Below are 17,130 nucleotides of genomic sequence, written 5' to 3' on the forward strand. Positions count from 1 at the left end.
CTGTGTGTATATGTCTGTGTGTGTGTGTGTGTGTGTGTGTGTGTGTGTGTCTGTAAGTAACATGGCACTGGGTTCTCTTGGCCTCAGATGGCAAGGAAACAGGCTTTTCATGCCCTGCAGTCACAACAAATTAGCAAATTAATAAGACATTTGGTGTTGCCTGGCCTTCCTCTTGACTGCCTGCTCTGCATGAAGGGGGCTGGCCTTGGCCCTCCACACTGCTGCACTCTAAGTGAACATGGAGGCATGACGCCCACTGGCCATACGATTTGACAGTCTCTCAGCCCAACTGTGAACCATATTAGGGAGGATATGAAAAAGCCACTCAAAAAAACCTTTTTATGAAAAATACTTTTAAAGGCTCCTCTTGTTTTTGGCTTTATTATATCATCAAAGTGGTTGTGAGACTAAAAAATTGTGCACTTGTAAATTTAAGAGAGCAATTAATATTGGTGTAAAACAAACTTGAAAAGAATATGTTTTGTTTATGGCATTGTTTCATGAGCTTGAATTTTCTTACATGAGGTCTGGTGTTGGCTTTGCTTCAGCTTGACAAAACAAACTCCCATGTTTCTTTGTGTATCTCTTGTGTGAAAAAGAGCTGGCAGTGCAGGAGGTGTTGGTGTACATGCGTGCATGTGGACGATCCTGAGCACCGTGATGCTTTCCTCTACCCTGGGGAAAGGCTCCACAGTGTCACTGCTGCCCATACTCGGTGGCTGAGCAAGGAGGGCCAGGTGGTGGTGCTGAGTGCAGCACAGTCAAGCGTGGACGCAGCGCATGCTGACATTTGCCTTCACTGACTGCTGCAGGGAGAGGAAAAATCTGCTTTTCCATATGCTTGTGTGCTCGTTGTTGCCCCCAAGTCTCAACCAGATGGCTCCCTGAACATTGTTTACCTTGGGTGACGGTCCCAGATGCAGAGTGTGTCCATTGGCATCCCCATTCCACCCAGTTAGTTTCCTCATTCCTCTGCTCCCTCTTAGCTGAAGTGCCAGTCGCAGCTCTTACACTCAAGTTGCATTAAGTCTGTTGATTTTGTGTCTCCACTCACAAACACCACAACAAATAGACACACTCATTCACGCACTCATTCTCTTTCTCATTCTCATTACTTTCTCTTTTGCTCAGTTGATCACACTTGCGTAAACACATCTCTTCACACCTTCTCAGTCTCACACCAAATCCCAAAATACACAGTTTGTTTTCCTGATCGGGGCTGCAGTCTTTCCCCATCTCCACTTGTTTTCCATGCATTGTGTGGTTTGACATATGGGAGCTCCCTTATGGCTGCATATTGAAGAAGGAAATAGGTCTCCAGATGTTGCCAGCACAGAGGGCCAGATGCATTTAGCACCACTGGGTGGAACGCCACAAAAGCATGTTGTCCCGACAAGCTGAACCTCGCCCCTTCTTAGTCCCAAAACTACAAGACAAGCCTGCTCTCTTCATTTCTCATCATTGTTGAGCATTTTTCAGTTAAAGCAATGTAAATTTAAAGCAGCACAGTTGGTGCAGCAAAGAAAAATATAATAATGCAGCAGACCTGAAAGACAGTATGAGCTGTATGTGTGTTTTCAAGTAATTGTAGTTTTTTTTTTCTTCTCAAAACTGAAAAGATGCCCTTTTACCCCCATTCCTTTGAGTGGAATTTGATTGAGTAGAAAATGCAAATTGCGAGGCCACGAGTAAAAAGCCCACGGTTCACATTCCCGCGACTGTGACCAGGGCACTTCTGCTAATGTCCTTGGCCTTGCAGAGGAAAAGCTTGCTGGGTAGCGGCCAGCAGTGGGCTTACCACCGCTGTAGGTTAAATAGCTTTTTCAGTAAATGTGTTGTACGCAAGGACTGGTTCTATGAATTGAACATGTGCAAAGGCAAGGCTATTTGTGTGTTGGGGAGAAGAATGGTGAGCGTAACGGTATAGGTTGTTATGATGAATACGATGGTTTATGGTTCAATTAAATTTCTATAGTTTGGATGTAAGCAGGTTCAGGCCAGTGACCTTGCTGCCAGCCTGCTCTCTTGACTGATTTATATGAGTGAAGTGCTCATAGACTAAACTCTTTTTGTGTTTACCATTGTTTAGTTGGGTTCTCTACAGCCTGTAGACCTTAAGGTACTGCCATCAGTCCCTGTAAGAATTTGCCATTTTCACTGATATGTCTCATTAACAGCTTACAACCAAGGAACTTGTAGTTTAATTTACTATACAGTAGAAAACGTGTTGAATTTTTTTTAGAAAATTATAGCACTTTTATCAATCGTTGCAATTTTACAATATTCTAATCAACATGAGAATATTTTTCCACCTTAGACCTGTAATTTTCTGTAATATATTAAAGGACCATTTGAATATTTTTTTAATCATGTCATGTGGCTATCCAGTTGTGATGGAGCAGCTACTGTTGTGCAAACTCTTCTTGTTAGTGTATTTAAGGATACTCCACCATCTGAGATTTTGGAGACCACTCCTGGGGGGGGGATTTATTTGCAATGTAAACATGGATTTCATTCAAAGTATAATGTGAATGTTGTCATGTCTTGCATTAAAAAAGTTTGCTTTATAGGAACCCAGTCTGAAATTTGAAATATCAGTGCAACCTTTATCACACCAACATGACGAAAATGTCCCACAAGGTGAAAAATTGATCTAAAAACTTCATGACGTACTTTGTAAAATGGTTGGCAGTATTGGGAATAATACAAAAATTGTATTTAATGGGCTAAAACATCATGAACATTTACCAGAACTATTAAAGAAAGAAAAAATGTACTGCTTACAATATTAACCATCTGTTTGTCTATCATTCAGTATTTAGCTAGTGGCACAGCAACCAAATGTATTTTAGAGGTATGTGTATGAATGTGATTGTGTTCAGCAGCTTCAGGCTTCTTGGAGCATGAAGGCAGCACAAATAGTGTAAGATGTGTAATTTATGCAGGAATGGGAGAAAATCCTCTTGTCTACTCTGTACAGCTTCAGGACTTTTCACTTGTTTTCTCATTAATGCCTATGTTAATGTAATGATAGAACACCCCTTGTTTTTCCACTCACTGACCAGATTAATGCCAGTTGAATTAGTGAAGTGATCATCATCTCTCTCCCATAACTTTAAATCCATTAGTACCACCTCCATTCTTTCATATTCTGTCTGAAGTGTTATAGTGTGTTCACACAGAATTTTTTTCCCCAACTGTAACTACCAATTTTACATAGAAAGTGGTGACAAGTTTTTGTTATTTATTGATTTATTTATTATGATACTTAGAATGGGTGACTTTAAAAGCTTTTTAAGACTTTGTGAAACCTTTAAATTATCCACATTTTGTCATGCCTCTGTTACTTTTACGCCTGAAATTTGTAGTAGTGTTTCCACTACAGTGAAATTGCATATTTTGTTCTACATATATTATCAGTGGTTGTATTCCTAACTTTTGTACAAAAAGTGTGCTTTGTGAATAGGCTGTTCCAGTATCGAAGACATTGGGAATATTAGAACAGGAGTTTCTGTCATCAGATAATCTATATTAAATGACTACTTGTTTTTTCAGTGGCAAAAACCTTAATGACAACATCCATAACTTGTTGCACGTAAACCACTGCTCAGAGCTGATCTAACTTTTTGTCTCTCCTGACCATTATGTCACCTGGGTAACAGTGTGAAAACAGTGGAAAATGTGAAGTATCCAATATCTGTTGGATAGTGAGAGAGAGCGTAGCTACAAAGGGTTGCTATTTGACCCAAAGCTGTGGCTTTAATCTCCTTTTAAACTTGCTGACAGGTAATGCTTTTGGCCGAATATATATCATTCCTTTTAAGTCAACAAATTGTTTGCATGAAGTAGCTAAAACGTGTCAGTAACATGTTAGTGGTATTGAATCATCATGGTGTTGGCTTCGCTGCTAGCTGCTGGCATGCCATAACTACACAACTACACTACCTACTCTAGTCTGTCCCCAGCAGACTGTCTGTATGTCACTGTTAGATTCTAACCATCTGTGTCTGAGTTTCTGTTTAAGGTTAGTTTTCATTGGTGATCTGGAGTAACAGCTGGCTCCAGAGAGCCGTCTCTCCAACCCTAGCCCCCACCCCTCCCTCACTAACCAGCGGAAACTTCTACAGCTGTCATCTGCTTTCCCAAATGACCCAGCTTTCCTTCCAGCTGCCCTCCCAGCATCCTGCTCCCGTCGCAGCCCCAGTCTTGCTTCAAGACTAAGCCCATTTAGACTAAGCCCATTTTTTTCTATATCCTGTCACAATCCTAATTTAAGGGAGGCCAGAATTTTCCAGCTGCAAGGTTGACTTTCACCCTCAATCTCAACCAAGTTGCCAACCCAGCCACCATCTCAGCTGTATCTTTACACTTGGCTGCCAAGTCTTGGTACCAAAAATAACCTAAAAGTAAAAGCCAAATCAGTGTTTAAAAACAGAATCTTTTGTCAATTCCAATGTACATCCGCACACCATGTACTCATTATGTATCTGTAATTTCCATTTCCTTGTGCTATATCTCTTGAATCATTTTACTGGTGTACATTGTTTTTGAGTTTCTACTACTGTGCATCGCTGACCTGTTTTTTGTTTTTCTATGTTCCAGGAGCATCACCCAAGATCATTAAGCTGCAAGAAGAACCATCAGATTATACTGATCCGCCCAAAGGCAAGAGTCCAGCCATCAACAGCACCTTGGTCCCTGTCAAAGGCATAAATAACCTCGGTAACACCTGCTTCTTTAACGCTGTTATGCAGGTTGGTATAACTATGAGTCTGTTCAAACATAAATATGTTTTGTGGGTGTGTCTCTATACTGTTAGGGCAAACCAAGCATTTAGAAAATGTTGACAGGAAAAATGACCAACATATTGATAATTTTTATCATGCATTATGAAACATGGTGCAGTAATGTTACACTATTTAGTCAGAATACTGTAAATACCTTAGGGAATAGTAGAAGTGTCTGTGATTTAAGGTATCTGTCATTATAAAAGCACAATCCCATTATTTTAAAGAGGATTTCTCACTGCTCACAGAGATTTCCTTTCTAACAATATGAATATGTATGCTTTCACAATGTGTAAACACTCCTCAAGTACTGCTTCTTAGGAGTCTGGCCTATGGTAAATCAGATTACGGTCTTACAAGACTGTGAGTGTAAACAGGCTAGGCCTTGAGGTCATTTGGAAGTATATTCAATGCAGCAGTAAATGAGTGCCGGCTTCAACACATTCACCTGCTCATATACAAGTGGCACTGAGTTGGTGCAGAGCATGCTCGACATACAACACAGCTATAGAGCCCACCCAGCCGTTCTCTGGTCGTGTCATGGTGACTGCAAACTGACATGCCTCTTTAACAATGAAGCTGTTTTTTTCCGCCATTTTGTTAATCACCCTCAGGGCCTTCCTCATTGATTGAAATTTGAGTGAGCGCGCTTTACATGCTTTTTCCTCCCTCTCCCTGTCTGTTTGCATTGTCTCCTTGAAAATTGCAATCTTTCTGGTGAAAACACATAATTGTCGGAGGATGAGCTGTGTCTGCGTTCACAATGCCAGCTCCATTGTGTGTTTTCCATAGCAACTGTCTTCATTGCCAGGATGTGACAAAACAAATATCTCTTGAAAGGGAAGGAAAAGATGTTTCTCTAACATGAAGGGACAATGACTGCTTCAGGCTTTCCCCTCACCAAGGATCTTCTCCACATTTCAAACTCACAGATCATAGATAGATTTGAAAACCTCTTTCAGAATAATGGACTCACCACAAGTTTCCTAAATTATACTAAATGGACGTAATATTTTACAAGAGTATTTTAATTGACCACATTGATTTGCCACAATCTAAGTGTGGATATATTTTCATATCTTTGAAGGATTGTAACTTTGTTGTTTCTTGTCCACAAAATTGTTGTTGGGTATTTGATGAATAGTTAAATCAGTGCATATGACCAGTTTGATGATTCAACTGATTCAACATTTGCTGATCTTATGTCATACCTGAACAATAACCATTGCCATTCAATGCATGGATGGATTAAAATAGTTAATGAAAATAATTCTGTTGTCCCCACAGAACCTGTCTCAGACACATATGCTCATTGACCTCATCCAGGAAGTGAAGGAGAAAGGGTACAAACTGAGGATCTGCCCCCCTGTCGAGACCAATTTGGTATAGTTTGCTGTCCATCTCTTCTACTTTTCTAAAGCCTTAGTCTTCTCCAAACTAAACAATAGATATACAAATTACTTTGCTTTTGAAATGGTCGTCCTAATGCTGTATCTGTCTGACCCATTGTTCCCTGTTGCATCTTTTCGATCAGTGACAGGTGACTCAGAAAATAAACTGAAAATAATTAGTTTTAATAAGCTAATTGAAAATTGATCATATGTAAAGCTTGTTCTTCGGTATTTTTGGCAACTTGAAAACATGTTTTATGAACATTTGAGAAAATTTCTCATTGTACTTCTGACTTTGTTTAGTAAATAACATAACAATAATAATAATAATAGCTGAACCAGTATAGCCGAATCCTGTTTTGTTAAAGGCATAATGAGTAGGATTTTCCTAAAAAAAAATAAATAAATAAAATGTATAGAATCATACAAAAATAATCCCTCTCAATCATCACTTATGACCCACTAGAAGTGTGTGGCGGTGTCTGTATCTGCAGAGATGCTGCCCTCTGCCTGTATTTTCTTAGTTTCTTATTAGTTTGCTGTGTTCAGGACGTTTCTGGACGTCCGCCTTTGGGCAGTGGTGTGTAGCCTCCAGCCAATAACAGCACGCAGGCTAGGAGGAGGGGACTCTATAAAAATGTAGCGACCAGGTTACATTGTTGACTCCGTCTCTCTCCTCTGCTCTCTGTGTGTCATGGATGTATCTCCAGTATAGGCCTGTATAGGTCTGGCTATGCAGACTATGGATCTATAAAGAGCTACACACACACACAGGCAGAGCAGAGGCGGACTGGATGAAGTGTTGCTTCGGCTGCATGTTCACACAAAATCCGCCAATGTGGCTTCTTCCCGCATAGTTGTGTGGCCGTGTAAATTTGTTCTTTAGTACGTAATTCCCATGAAACAATCAGAAAATAACTTTTTATTTCTCTGATTTACTGCTTTGTTCTCCCTAACACTGCTCCCACTTTTCATTTACTGTCTAGCTCAGTCGGCCACCACTGCTCGCTCTCTCGCTCGTTGAGCGAGGAGGAGGAGGGGCCAACTTTAAATCGTGTGTTTACAAATGGCAACCGACAAATCCTACTCATTCTGCCCATAATGTCTTTTAAAATTTGGAAATAAATGTTTTATTTTCTCTTCATATTCTAGAGTCCATTGACAGTAACGCTGCCCAGTCCAGAGCCCCTGACTGCGGCCATGTTTCTCTTCCTACAGAGCATGAAAGAACCTGGGAAAGGCCCGCTTAATCCCAAGATCCTCTTCAACCAGCTCTGCCAGAAGTAAGGCGCTACTCTTTACATCAATTGCCATAAAATCACAATGATCATAACATAGTGTCTTCAGACTCTAAGAATTTTATCTAGGGGTCAGTGAAGTCGCCAAACTATGCCGTAATTGTTAGTATTGCAGTTCTCCATCATCACAACAGCAGTTTACAACACAGGAGCCACAGCTTTCAACTGCTTTCATCCCCTCACTGCAGTGGTGACCACTTTAACCAGCCAGACCCAGGTAGCACCTGGTCCCGGCTGAATGCCTTTCACGCACTCTAAGCTCCTTATTAAATAAGTAGCAGCAGCTAGCTATTTGTAGCTCTTTCTGCTACTTGCCACACTGCTGTGCCACCTGTGTCATATTTGATCCAGAGCAAGGTCTAACAGGCTGCGTGAGAGGCAGAAAAAGCCCTACATTTGTGAACTGAACAGTTGTTTTGTTCTCTTTTATGAACAGTGTGAATGTTTGGTTGGCTGGGTTCTTGTTTGAGCATGGTACCCTGCTGGTTGGGTCCACCCTGTGTGTGTGTGTATGTGAGTGCGGGGGTCTTGCACTGTTTAGTAGTGCAGGTGGGTGACCAGGGCATTTGACGTCGGATGACTGGGTACGTCTCTGGTGCGGCTTTGACAGTTATTCTGGTACCTAGCTTTCATCAGAAAGGCGTGTGTGTGTGTGTGTGTGAGCTGCCACCTCACTTGGTACCACCTCAGCCTGCAACACACATGCAGGCAATTGTGCATTCAGACAGCAAGCATTGCACACACCTTTATGCATTCATGCGTGTCTAATTTCAAGAAGGGCTAATCTATTTCACTGACATGAATTTGAATATGACTTTAAGCCTCAGCACCCATTGCCCATATGGTACACTTAAACCACAAATTAACTTGTACTGAGGCTAGTATGTAATTGTTTTGTACATCCATACAGTAGATGTAAATATGCAGCCCTAATATCCACTCACATTGTTTTCAAAGCTACAAAAGGGTAAGAAACAGCAAAAAAAAGTGGAGAAGTTAGAGCTTTCAAAACAAAAACAGTAGTACACCCCTCTTAAAATGTTCTGAGCATTTTCTTATTAAAAACATAGTTGCATAGGTACAGAGCTGAATCAACTAGTTGAATGACAAAAAAATCAATCAGCAATAATTTTGATGATAAGAAAAATACAGTGAAAGAACCAAAAAATCTCGCACACTGTTGATCACTTAAACTCATTTTATTTAATTTTAGCTTTACATCTTTATAGGAGCTGCAAGCTTCCAGGTAGATATGGGGGTGATAAAATTCAAAAGTGGTGGTGGCTTTGTTCTGTGTGACCTTGTTAATTTCTTGAAAAGAGCATCAGATCAAAAGCTTTGACTGTGAAAGTACCAAGAAATCAAGACTGACAGTGTGTGGGATTTTGTGGTTCTCTAACAGAGTTTCTCGTTTGCAAAAACTTTTTTTGAATTTGCTATATGCTAAAATACCACTAATTCTCTGGTCCCAGCTTTTCAAATGTGATGATTTGCTGCTTTTCTCTGTTTTATATCATTGTAAATTAAATCTCCTTGGTGTTGGACATTTTGTCTGACAAAACGAGCAATACTGAGAAGTCACCTTGGGCTCTCGGACAGCTAGCGAACCGTAAGGAGATATTCACTAAATTTGACAAAAACACTTTAGAAGATTAGAATCACATACCCCACTTTTAATATAGCACCTTTTACAGAGCAAGGTCACAAAGTGCTTTACTAAAATAAAATTGTTAAAAATAACACCATAAAAATAGTAAAAGGAAACAAATAATAAAACATAAGCAACAAAGCACTAGACAGCATGAGGCAAGACAAAGGCCAGTTTACATAAATGAGTCTTCAGTTGCTTTTGGCTTCAACAGAGACTGCAGAACGTAAGTGTATAGGAAGAGTGTTCCACAGTATTGGAGCCACCACTTTAAAGGCACAATCACCTTTTGTTTTCAGTCGAGCGTGAGGGACAACCAGTAAGCCCTGGTAAGAAGACATAAGTGACCTACTGGTGATGTAAGGGTCGAGCAGGTGCCTGACCATGCAGGGCTCTATATGTGAAAACAAGAACCTTAAAATGAATCCTGAACTTGATGGGAAGCCAATGTAAAGAAGATAGGTGTGATGTGAGTTGTCCTGCTGGACCCATTAGTACACGGTCCAGAGATGACTTGCTGAGGCAGGTGAATTACAGTAGTCTAGCCGGAATGATATAAAAGCGTGAATGATCATCTCTAGCTCAGGTTGTGATACAACAGACCTGAGTTTGGCAATGTTTCTTAAATGGAAAAAACATGTATTTGATATGTTGATCGAAATACATAGCCTGATCAAATATAACACAGAGATTTCTAAGACTAGAATGTACAGCTGAAGAAAGGGACCCAATACATTGAGCACCATTGGAAGCTATGCTATCTGAAGTAATAATAAGGACATCAGTCTTATCTGGGTTTAGCTATAAAAAGTTGTTGCCCATAATGGCAGTCAGACAATTGTGCAAAACGGTCAGTCTCATCAGGCTTAAAAGAGACATACAGCTGGATATCATCAGCGTAACTGTGAGAAGAGATACCTTTTTAAAATTTCTAATAATATGACCTAAGGGAAGCATATAAAGCAAATAATACAGGGCCCTGAGGCACACCACAGGAAAGAGCAGCAGTTTCAGACATGTAGGGACCGAGCGACACGGCAAAACTCCTATCCAAGAGATAGAAGGATAACCAGTCCAGGGCACTCCCAGAGACACCCACCCACTGCGTAAGCCTTTCAGTCAGGATGCTGTAATCTATAGTATCAAAACCTGCAAAAGGCTGGAGCAGCTCCAAAACAGAGCATTCACCCACATCAGAAGACATCATTATGTCATTGGAGACTCTGAGAAGAGCTGTGGAATGCTTCTGACAGAAGATTTGAATTTATCTAAAATGTTGTGTGCAGTCAAGACGGCAGTGAGCTGTTGGACAACAAATATTTTTGAGATAAAAAGCAGCTTAGATATAGGCCTATAGTTTTTGGGAAGGGATGGATCAAGGTTAGTTTTTTTTTTTTTTTTTTTTTTTTTCAGAAGAGGCTGAACAACTGCATGTTGGATAAACTGTTTTTGAGCGTCACAACCCACACGAAATGACTCGGAAAACTATCAGAATTTGATCCATTCAGTCCAATAACATTTGGAAAGCCTAGAAGAGGCGAATGAAAACAACAAAAAAAGCAACAAAAACAAACAAAAGCTGTTTAATTTTATTTATTGAAAGATGATTATTTGCTTATCTTATTTGGCTTGTTAGAAAATATGTAAAATACCTTAGTACCTGAGTAAAACACATTAGTGTTCATATATAGGCAATGTTATGTTTTCATTTCATTTTCATATCCATTTGTTTTCAGTAAGTTAGAATTAGTGTTGTTTTATTTTCTATGAAATATAATAAAAGAAGTAACAATAACATTTTCTGTAGTTGTATTTACCTTAAAACATGACACAAAATGTGATAAACACCCCCAATCCCCTTAACCATAACTGATTGTCGTATATACTGTACATATATAATCAACCCCACCCCCAGCCCAGTCCAGTCCCAGTGGATAAGTCCAGGGCTGAATTTCTTTCCCAGTACACCCTGGCAACACTGGAGCCCTATTGAGCCCAGTTTTGTGTGAGTGTATGTGGTTCTTTTTTGCGTGTGTGCACATGCGTTTGACCTCAACCAGCTGAGTACCCCACAGTCTGCCTCTGAACTCCTCTGCCAGCGGAAGAGGTCTGGTCTGGGCTAGGACCAGTGCCAAACTATGTGGGTTGGATGGTCAGCACCACACTCTCTGTCTGGTGCCAGAGAGGGTTCCAGCTTGTACCCAAACCTTGTTTCACTACAAAGCTAGTCAGTGGTGGCAAGAGAGGGAAAAATAACATTTATGGACTTAAATGTTTATCTACTTCCTCCCGGGCACCTGGAGTCTAAAGTCACTCAGGGACTGTGGTTTTCATACAGCCTGTCTACTGCTTTTGTCAATCTAAAGCATTATAAAGTACTATTTATTGAGGATGTTACTAGTTATTGGGATGCACTTTCTATGCATGTCTAATGCATAAGCTGGCCAAAAAAGCCACACAGAGGCATTCGTCTGCACCTGGTTCTTTCAAGGACTGATTCTATTTTCAGGACAGGCACTGGACACTTTCTTGTATTGCAAAAAAATGAAAAGGATGCTTTCTCTCTTCTCCATCTATGTGCTGTATATTAATGTCTACATACCCACATCTTTCAAATATTGTCCATAAGCCTTTATGAGAAGCCTTACATCCCTGATAGAAATAGCAGAGGACAACAATGGTATTCATTTGGCATCCAGGACACACACATCTACATTGACACACATGTAGTACACACACAGAGGCAGGGCTGGCATAGTGGTCTGGTTGAAGAAAAGAAGCAGATATTCATAGTTGGTTAAAAGAATAATACAAATATATGCTGAGCCAAGAACCGCAGTCTGGGGATTTTAACTTTACAATATGATGATTAAAATCCATTCACTTTGGTCTACCTGTAAATGTTAGGAAACCTAATAATAAAGATGTTGATGACCCCTTTATGTCCAAAATAGGAAAAATAAAACCTGTCCAAATGAGCACAAGTTGATAACAAATACATTGTTTTCAAAGAATCTGACCACGAATCAAGGCTGGTACTGAGTGGTTCATTATGACACTGCTAGTGTTGTCCAGTAGATAACTTATTAATATCAAAAAATAATCTCCAAAGTTAATATTGATTTTGTTAGTGTCTCTCAATCTTACAAAACCTTACCTTATGGTATTGTAATTAGAGAGAAACATGGAGGCAAGGATGGCAGATGCTTATCCTTACTTCAAAATGTTTACATTGCCGCAAAAGACAGAAATATCGACAGTAAAATATGCCAGCAGAACTAAAAGGCACATGACTGCCCTAACAAAATGTAATAAAATAACATAAGACAATCATATTTTTTGCACAGTATGACTAAATATCAGTGATCTGCAGTATGATAGATGATATTGTATGTAATGATGATATTGTATTGTCTACTACATACTATACCATATCATGCTTCACTTGGCTTTTTAGGAAGGCAACATGCAACAAATCAAAAACGACCCAGGCATCAATAGCAACCACAGTCTAGCAAGGTACGTGTGTGCAAGCATTAAAAGAAAGGAAACTAAAAAAGAAAAAAAAATGTATGTGAGGTGTTTTCAAGACCTTTCCACTGGGACCAGAGGTCAATACAGTGTATTGTGTTTTACTAAGCTTTTTGCTTAAAAAAAAAAAAAAAAAAGTAACGGCACGGGCTTCAGCAGCCTCAACCAATAGCAAAGAAGTGTGTGGTTGACTGTGTGCCTTTGTCTCAGCAGGCGATGGTCACTCACCTGTATTCGTGCATGTGTGATCGTGCTTTAAAACTGTTCATTTGAATGTATTTATATACCAAAGTGGACTTTGACCTCACATTGTGATTGGCTTACAAGCATTCAAATATTCAAATATACCAATATCTCATGATATTACATGCATAACTATGACTTAGCACGTTTTATACTTTTATATCTGTAACCTAGCAATATATTAAGTCATTAGCATGACTGATTTTCTACAGGGTGAAAATAGACTATAAGCATATTGTCATTGCCATCTACTGTCTTTGAATTTCTGCATGAGCCTCCATTCAGTCGTTCTGTATTGCAGTCTGTATTCTCACTCTTTAATATTGTATTTCCTACAATGTAGTAGCCTAGGTAAGAGATAGGAGTTTTCATTGTTGGTACAGGTAAATGGTACAATCAGTCAAATCAATCGAATATAACTTTTTTTTTTATGAATATATTGTAAATCAAAATGTGTACATTGCAGCAAAAGACAGAAATATCCACAGTAAAATATGCCATATTTCTATTTTTTATGCCTATGTGTGAGTAAATGCTGGATGAATTTGATATGTGAACTGTGTGCGGGTGCATTGTGTTGCTTATACGTGTGTTTGTTTGGGGGCTTGTGTGGCCTTGTGTCTGGTACTAACTCAACCGGCTATTAATTGTGTTAGCGCCGCAGCTGTTTGCATTGGCCAGATTTAGAGCAGCGCTACAGGGCCCTTCTGCTTCTCTCCACTGGGATGAGCTTCCAGACCTCCTCATTCCTACTGATCCCAACCAAGCTTTTCATTTTTTCTCTATACTGCTCTGTGTCTGTTCTTCACTCTTTTTCTGTCTCACTCATGTCCTTCTCTGTTTGGCTTTATATTTCTCTCTGTGTATCTCTCTCTTGGGAGATTGACAGACTAGTTAGCGGAACAAGAGGGAGACATTCCTTGACATGCTGTTCATTTTTAGGGCTGGCGAATAAATGACATATGTGCTCTCTACCATCCTCACCCCTCCACCCACCCTTCCCCATGTGTCTGCACAAAAAGGGCATAAGGGACAGAGATTGTGTCTGTATGTAAGGGTGGGGGGTGACTTTAGGCTTCTCCAGACCTCCTGTTTATGACCTGTGTTGAGGGCAGGTGGTTGGCCATCTCTCCCCCAACCATAAACATCCATTCTTGGATGCCACTTGCCACATATCAGCATGTCTCTGAGGGATGATTCATCTGAATTGAGTTCTTCCAATGAGTAGGATTATGAATGGCATCAACGATTCGTTACAGAACAGTGTGGCCAGATTGTTTGTACACTAGGATAATAATAAAACACAAATAGCGGTGAATATAATGCTGTGTAAAAGTATTAATAAATCATTATCAGATTGGTACCAGCTATCTGCTGTTTCAAAGAATTGGTGGCTGTAATTCCCTTTTAAAAACAGCTTGTCAAACCAAAGAGGATAGAACGTTTGCCTCTTTAAAGTGACAGGAAATCCAATAATACCATAGACCATAATGACCTGAAGACCACTGACACCATGAAGTACCAGTAAAGGACCTCCACAGTACTATTCAAGGAGTTAATCCCCCCTATCCTAACATCCTCAACATTTGACTGATGGCTTCTCAAACCAGTGATGTGGCCTCTCGGTGTGTGTTGTGCCTGTTGGACCAACCTGTCCTGGTTATGTGGCTGGCTCGGCCCAACAGGTTGCAGTGGCTCTAGCCTTGGCTGCCCATCTGCCCCTGGCATCTGTCCTCACATCTGCTTCACCGTGGATGGCCAAGGGACGGACCCAAGGAGAGCCTCCCCTCTAACCGCTCTGGCATTAATGTCCAGGATGAATATCCACCAACAAAAGGTTCAGCAAAATGTCAAGGCAATAAATTGGCTGCCAGCATGGTAGAGCTGTGGTTTGACTGTCAATTAAAGTTATGAATAGAGATGGTGTAAATTGGCTATTTATTTTATTGGATTGTCTCCCTTTTAAGAGTTCCTGCCAGCATGAATTATTAAAAATCTGTGGAGTCATTTTAAAGTATGTAACTACAGAAAAAAGCCGATTGGCTTATGTTCTGTTAGAAGCCACGTGATTGGTTATTTCAGTTTCAGATCGATTCCCCTGTTACAATGCTGTCAGAAATCCCAGAAAATTTGAAAGCAGATTTGATTCTCTGAAAAAAGCGAGTTGAAGCTCTGCAAGGACTGTGTTGAATGTCTGCAAAGCCAGTTTCAAAACTTTGAAGACAGATTTGTAACATTGAAAACATTACACTGCGAACATTGTAAGACTGAAGCAATTATTTCAGACATTCAAATCTTGTTTTGAAATGTTTGGTTTTGAAACTGAAGGATTCATAGTTTACACTTTCAAAACATACTTTCAACCTTTCAAATCTTAGTTTTAATGTTTTGATATGAGGTGGTAATCTAACCTCATATATAATGTAGGTAGGATTTAACAGATACAATAGTGAAAAGGCCTTGAAAAGGGCCAATAATAGTTTTCAAATATATAGATTTCAATTGCTTGTTGTGTGGTGTTTTTCTTCCTCTTGACTTGATAATGTGTGGTTTTGATTTTTGTGTACAAACAATTTAGTTTTTTTATTTTCAGATTCAGATTCACTCCCACCTTAATATTGTTAGCTTATCACATATATTGTACAAATGTATAACTTTGTTAAACGATTGTAGCCAAAGATTTCTAGGTTTTCTTGTCAATAGATCGTAGTCCATTCACAACCATATTCTGCTTAGTTTTACCTTCTTTTCATAAGATTGTGTCTCTTGTTCTTTACTTTTATCTGTGTTTTTATTTTGTTTTTTCCAGGGCTCCACGCTTCAAGGGCTACCAACAACAAGACAGCCAGGAGCTTCTGCACTACCTAATGGACTCTATACGAGTAGAGGAAACTAAAGTGAGCTTATATATGTATACACATACACCTGTATTTGACTACCTGTAATGGCTTTAAAAAGCTTAAACCCACATTTTTCCAAGTTCAGAATATATTTGGTGGGGATCTTTTGTCTTGTTCTATCAAATTTGCTAAAGTTTTACTTTTCGTAACAAAAGGTCCTTTCAAATCTTCTGGTATTTGAGGGTTTTTTTTTTTTACAAACGCATTTTGAACAGTTAGTAGAAGATGTGCAAAAAGTAAGGACACAGTATGTACATGCTTAGTCAGGTTATAACAAAACTCAATCCAGGGATTTTTACCTGGCTTTCATTTTTCAGACACGCTAATGCTAAAATAAACCCATCATCCCCTACTTTGTGTTTTGTGCTAATTAGCTAATTTTAGCACGCTAACACACTAAGCTAAGATGGTGAACATGGTAAACATTATACCTGCTAAACATTACCATGTTGGCATTGTCGCTGTGAACATTTTAGCATGCTGACATTAGCATTTATTTAAAAGCACTGCATTAATCTCAGCACATGAAGTGCATGAAGTGTGAAGTAATTTTTGTCACTCTCATTTTCAACCCTGCAGAATATATTTTATGCAGTAGTTCAGTAAAGATTCAGACTTATTGTCAATTAAAGTCCATCCTAGACTAGTGTAGTCATAATGTAAGACATTCAGCTGTGTGTTTGTGGATGGCCGTGTGCTCTCACACAACCCAATATCTTCCCAATATCTTCTGCTTGGTTAACCAGTTTTTGTGTGTTTACCTTATGGTGCCATGTTTTTGGCAAGTACAGAGAACCCCCTCGCCCCCAACCCTCCCCAGGGCAATTAGGAGACCTCACAGCAGCCCTTTGCAGGGCTGAGCTGCACCCTGTGGCCCCACCAGTGGCTACGTGAACCAAGGAGGAGAAGTTAGCGGGTGTGTTTAGTGGTCAGCCCCAGACCCAGGAGGGGCCGCTGGCTGGGCTCCCCCTGTTCCCATTCAAACTTGTGAACACTGACAGTTGTGCCACTTAGGGGACTTGCAAGTGGCACGACCGGCATCATTGTGTGATCTTGGGAAACCCACAGCTGCTGAATGAGCTCCAGGGCTGTCCCATTGTGCTTGAGGGTCACCCACGCCCCCCTCCTACACACACACACACACACTCACTCATCAGCCCATCTCCCAATCCAATCAAGGAGGTAAAGAGGGAGGGGGTACAGCCTCCTCTATTCATTCACTCAGAAACTCATTTACAGCCAAGCACATTCAGAGATACAGTGGCATTTCAGCCTACATTATTGAATAATCTTTGAAAAAACATTAAACCAGTTGCTAATTTTTCTAATAAA

At 40.0% G+C, this 17,130-nt stretch overlaps 1 protein-coding gene across 4 annotated transcripts in view; it reads left to right on the plus strand.

Moving 5' to 3' along the window:
* Positions 1–17,130, plus strand: part of usp45 (ubiquitin specific peptidase 45) — a 34,799-nt gene that overhangs the window by 8,878 nt on the left and 8,791 nt on the right. For 3 of the 4 annotated variants that reach the window (XM_044208019.1, XM_044208018.1, XM_044208020.1), the window contains exons 6-9: positions 4,603–4,754; positions 6,075–6,170; positions 7,331–7,461; positions 15,708–15,795. In XM_044208019.1, coding sequence (XP_044063954.1) covers positions 4,603–4,754; positions 6,075–6,170; positions 7,331–7,461; positions 15,708–15,795 — 467 coding nt within the window. The remainder of the gene's footprint in view (positions 1–4,602; positions 4,755–6,074; positions 6,171–7,330; positions 7,462–15,707; positions 15,796–17,130) is intronic. The other variant, XM_044208021.1, reaches the window with a different exon arrangement.

The sequence above is a fragment of the Siniperca chuatsi genome, linkage group LG9 (genome assembly GCF_020085105.1).
Source record: "Siniperca chuatsi isolate FFG_IHB_CAS linkage group LG9, ASM2008510v1, whole genome shotgun sequence".
Taxonomy (NCBI): Eukaryota; Metazoa; Chordata; class Actinopteri; order Centrarchiformes; family Sinipercidae; genus Siniperca; species Siniperca chuatsi.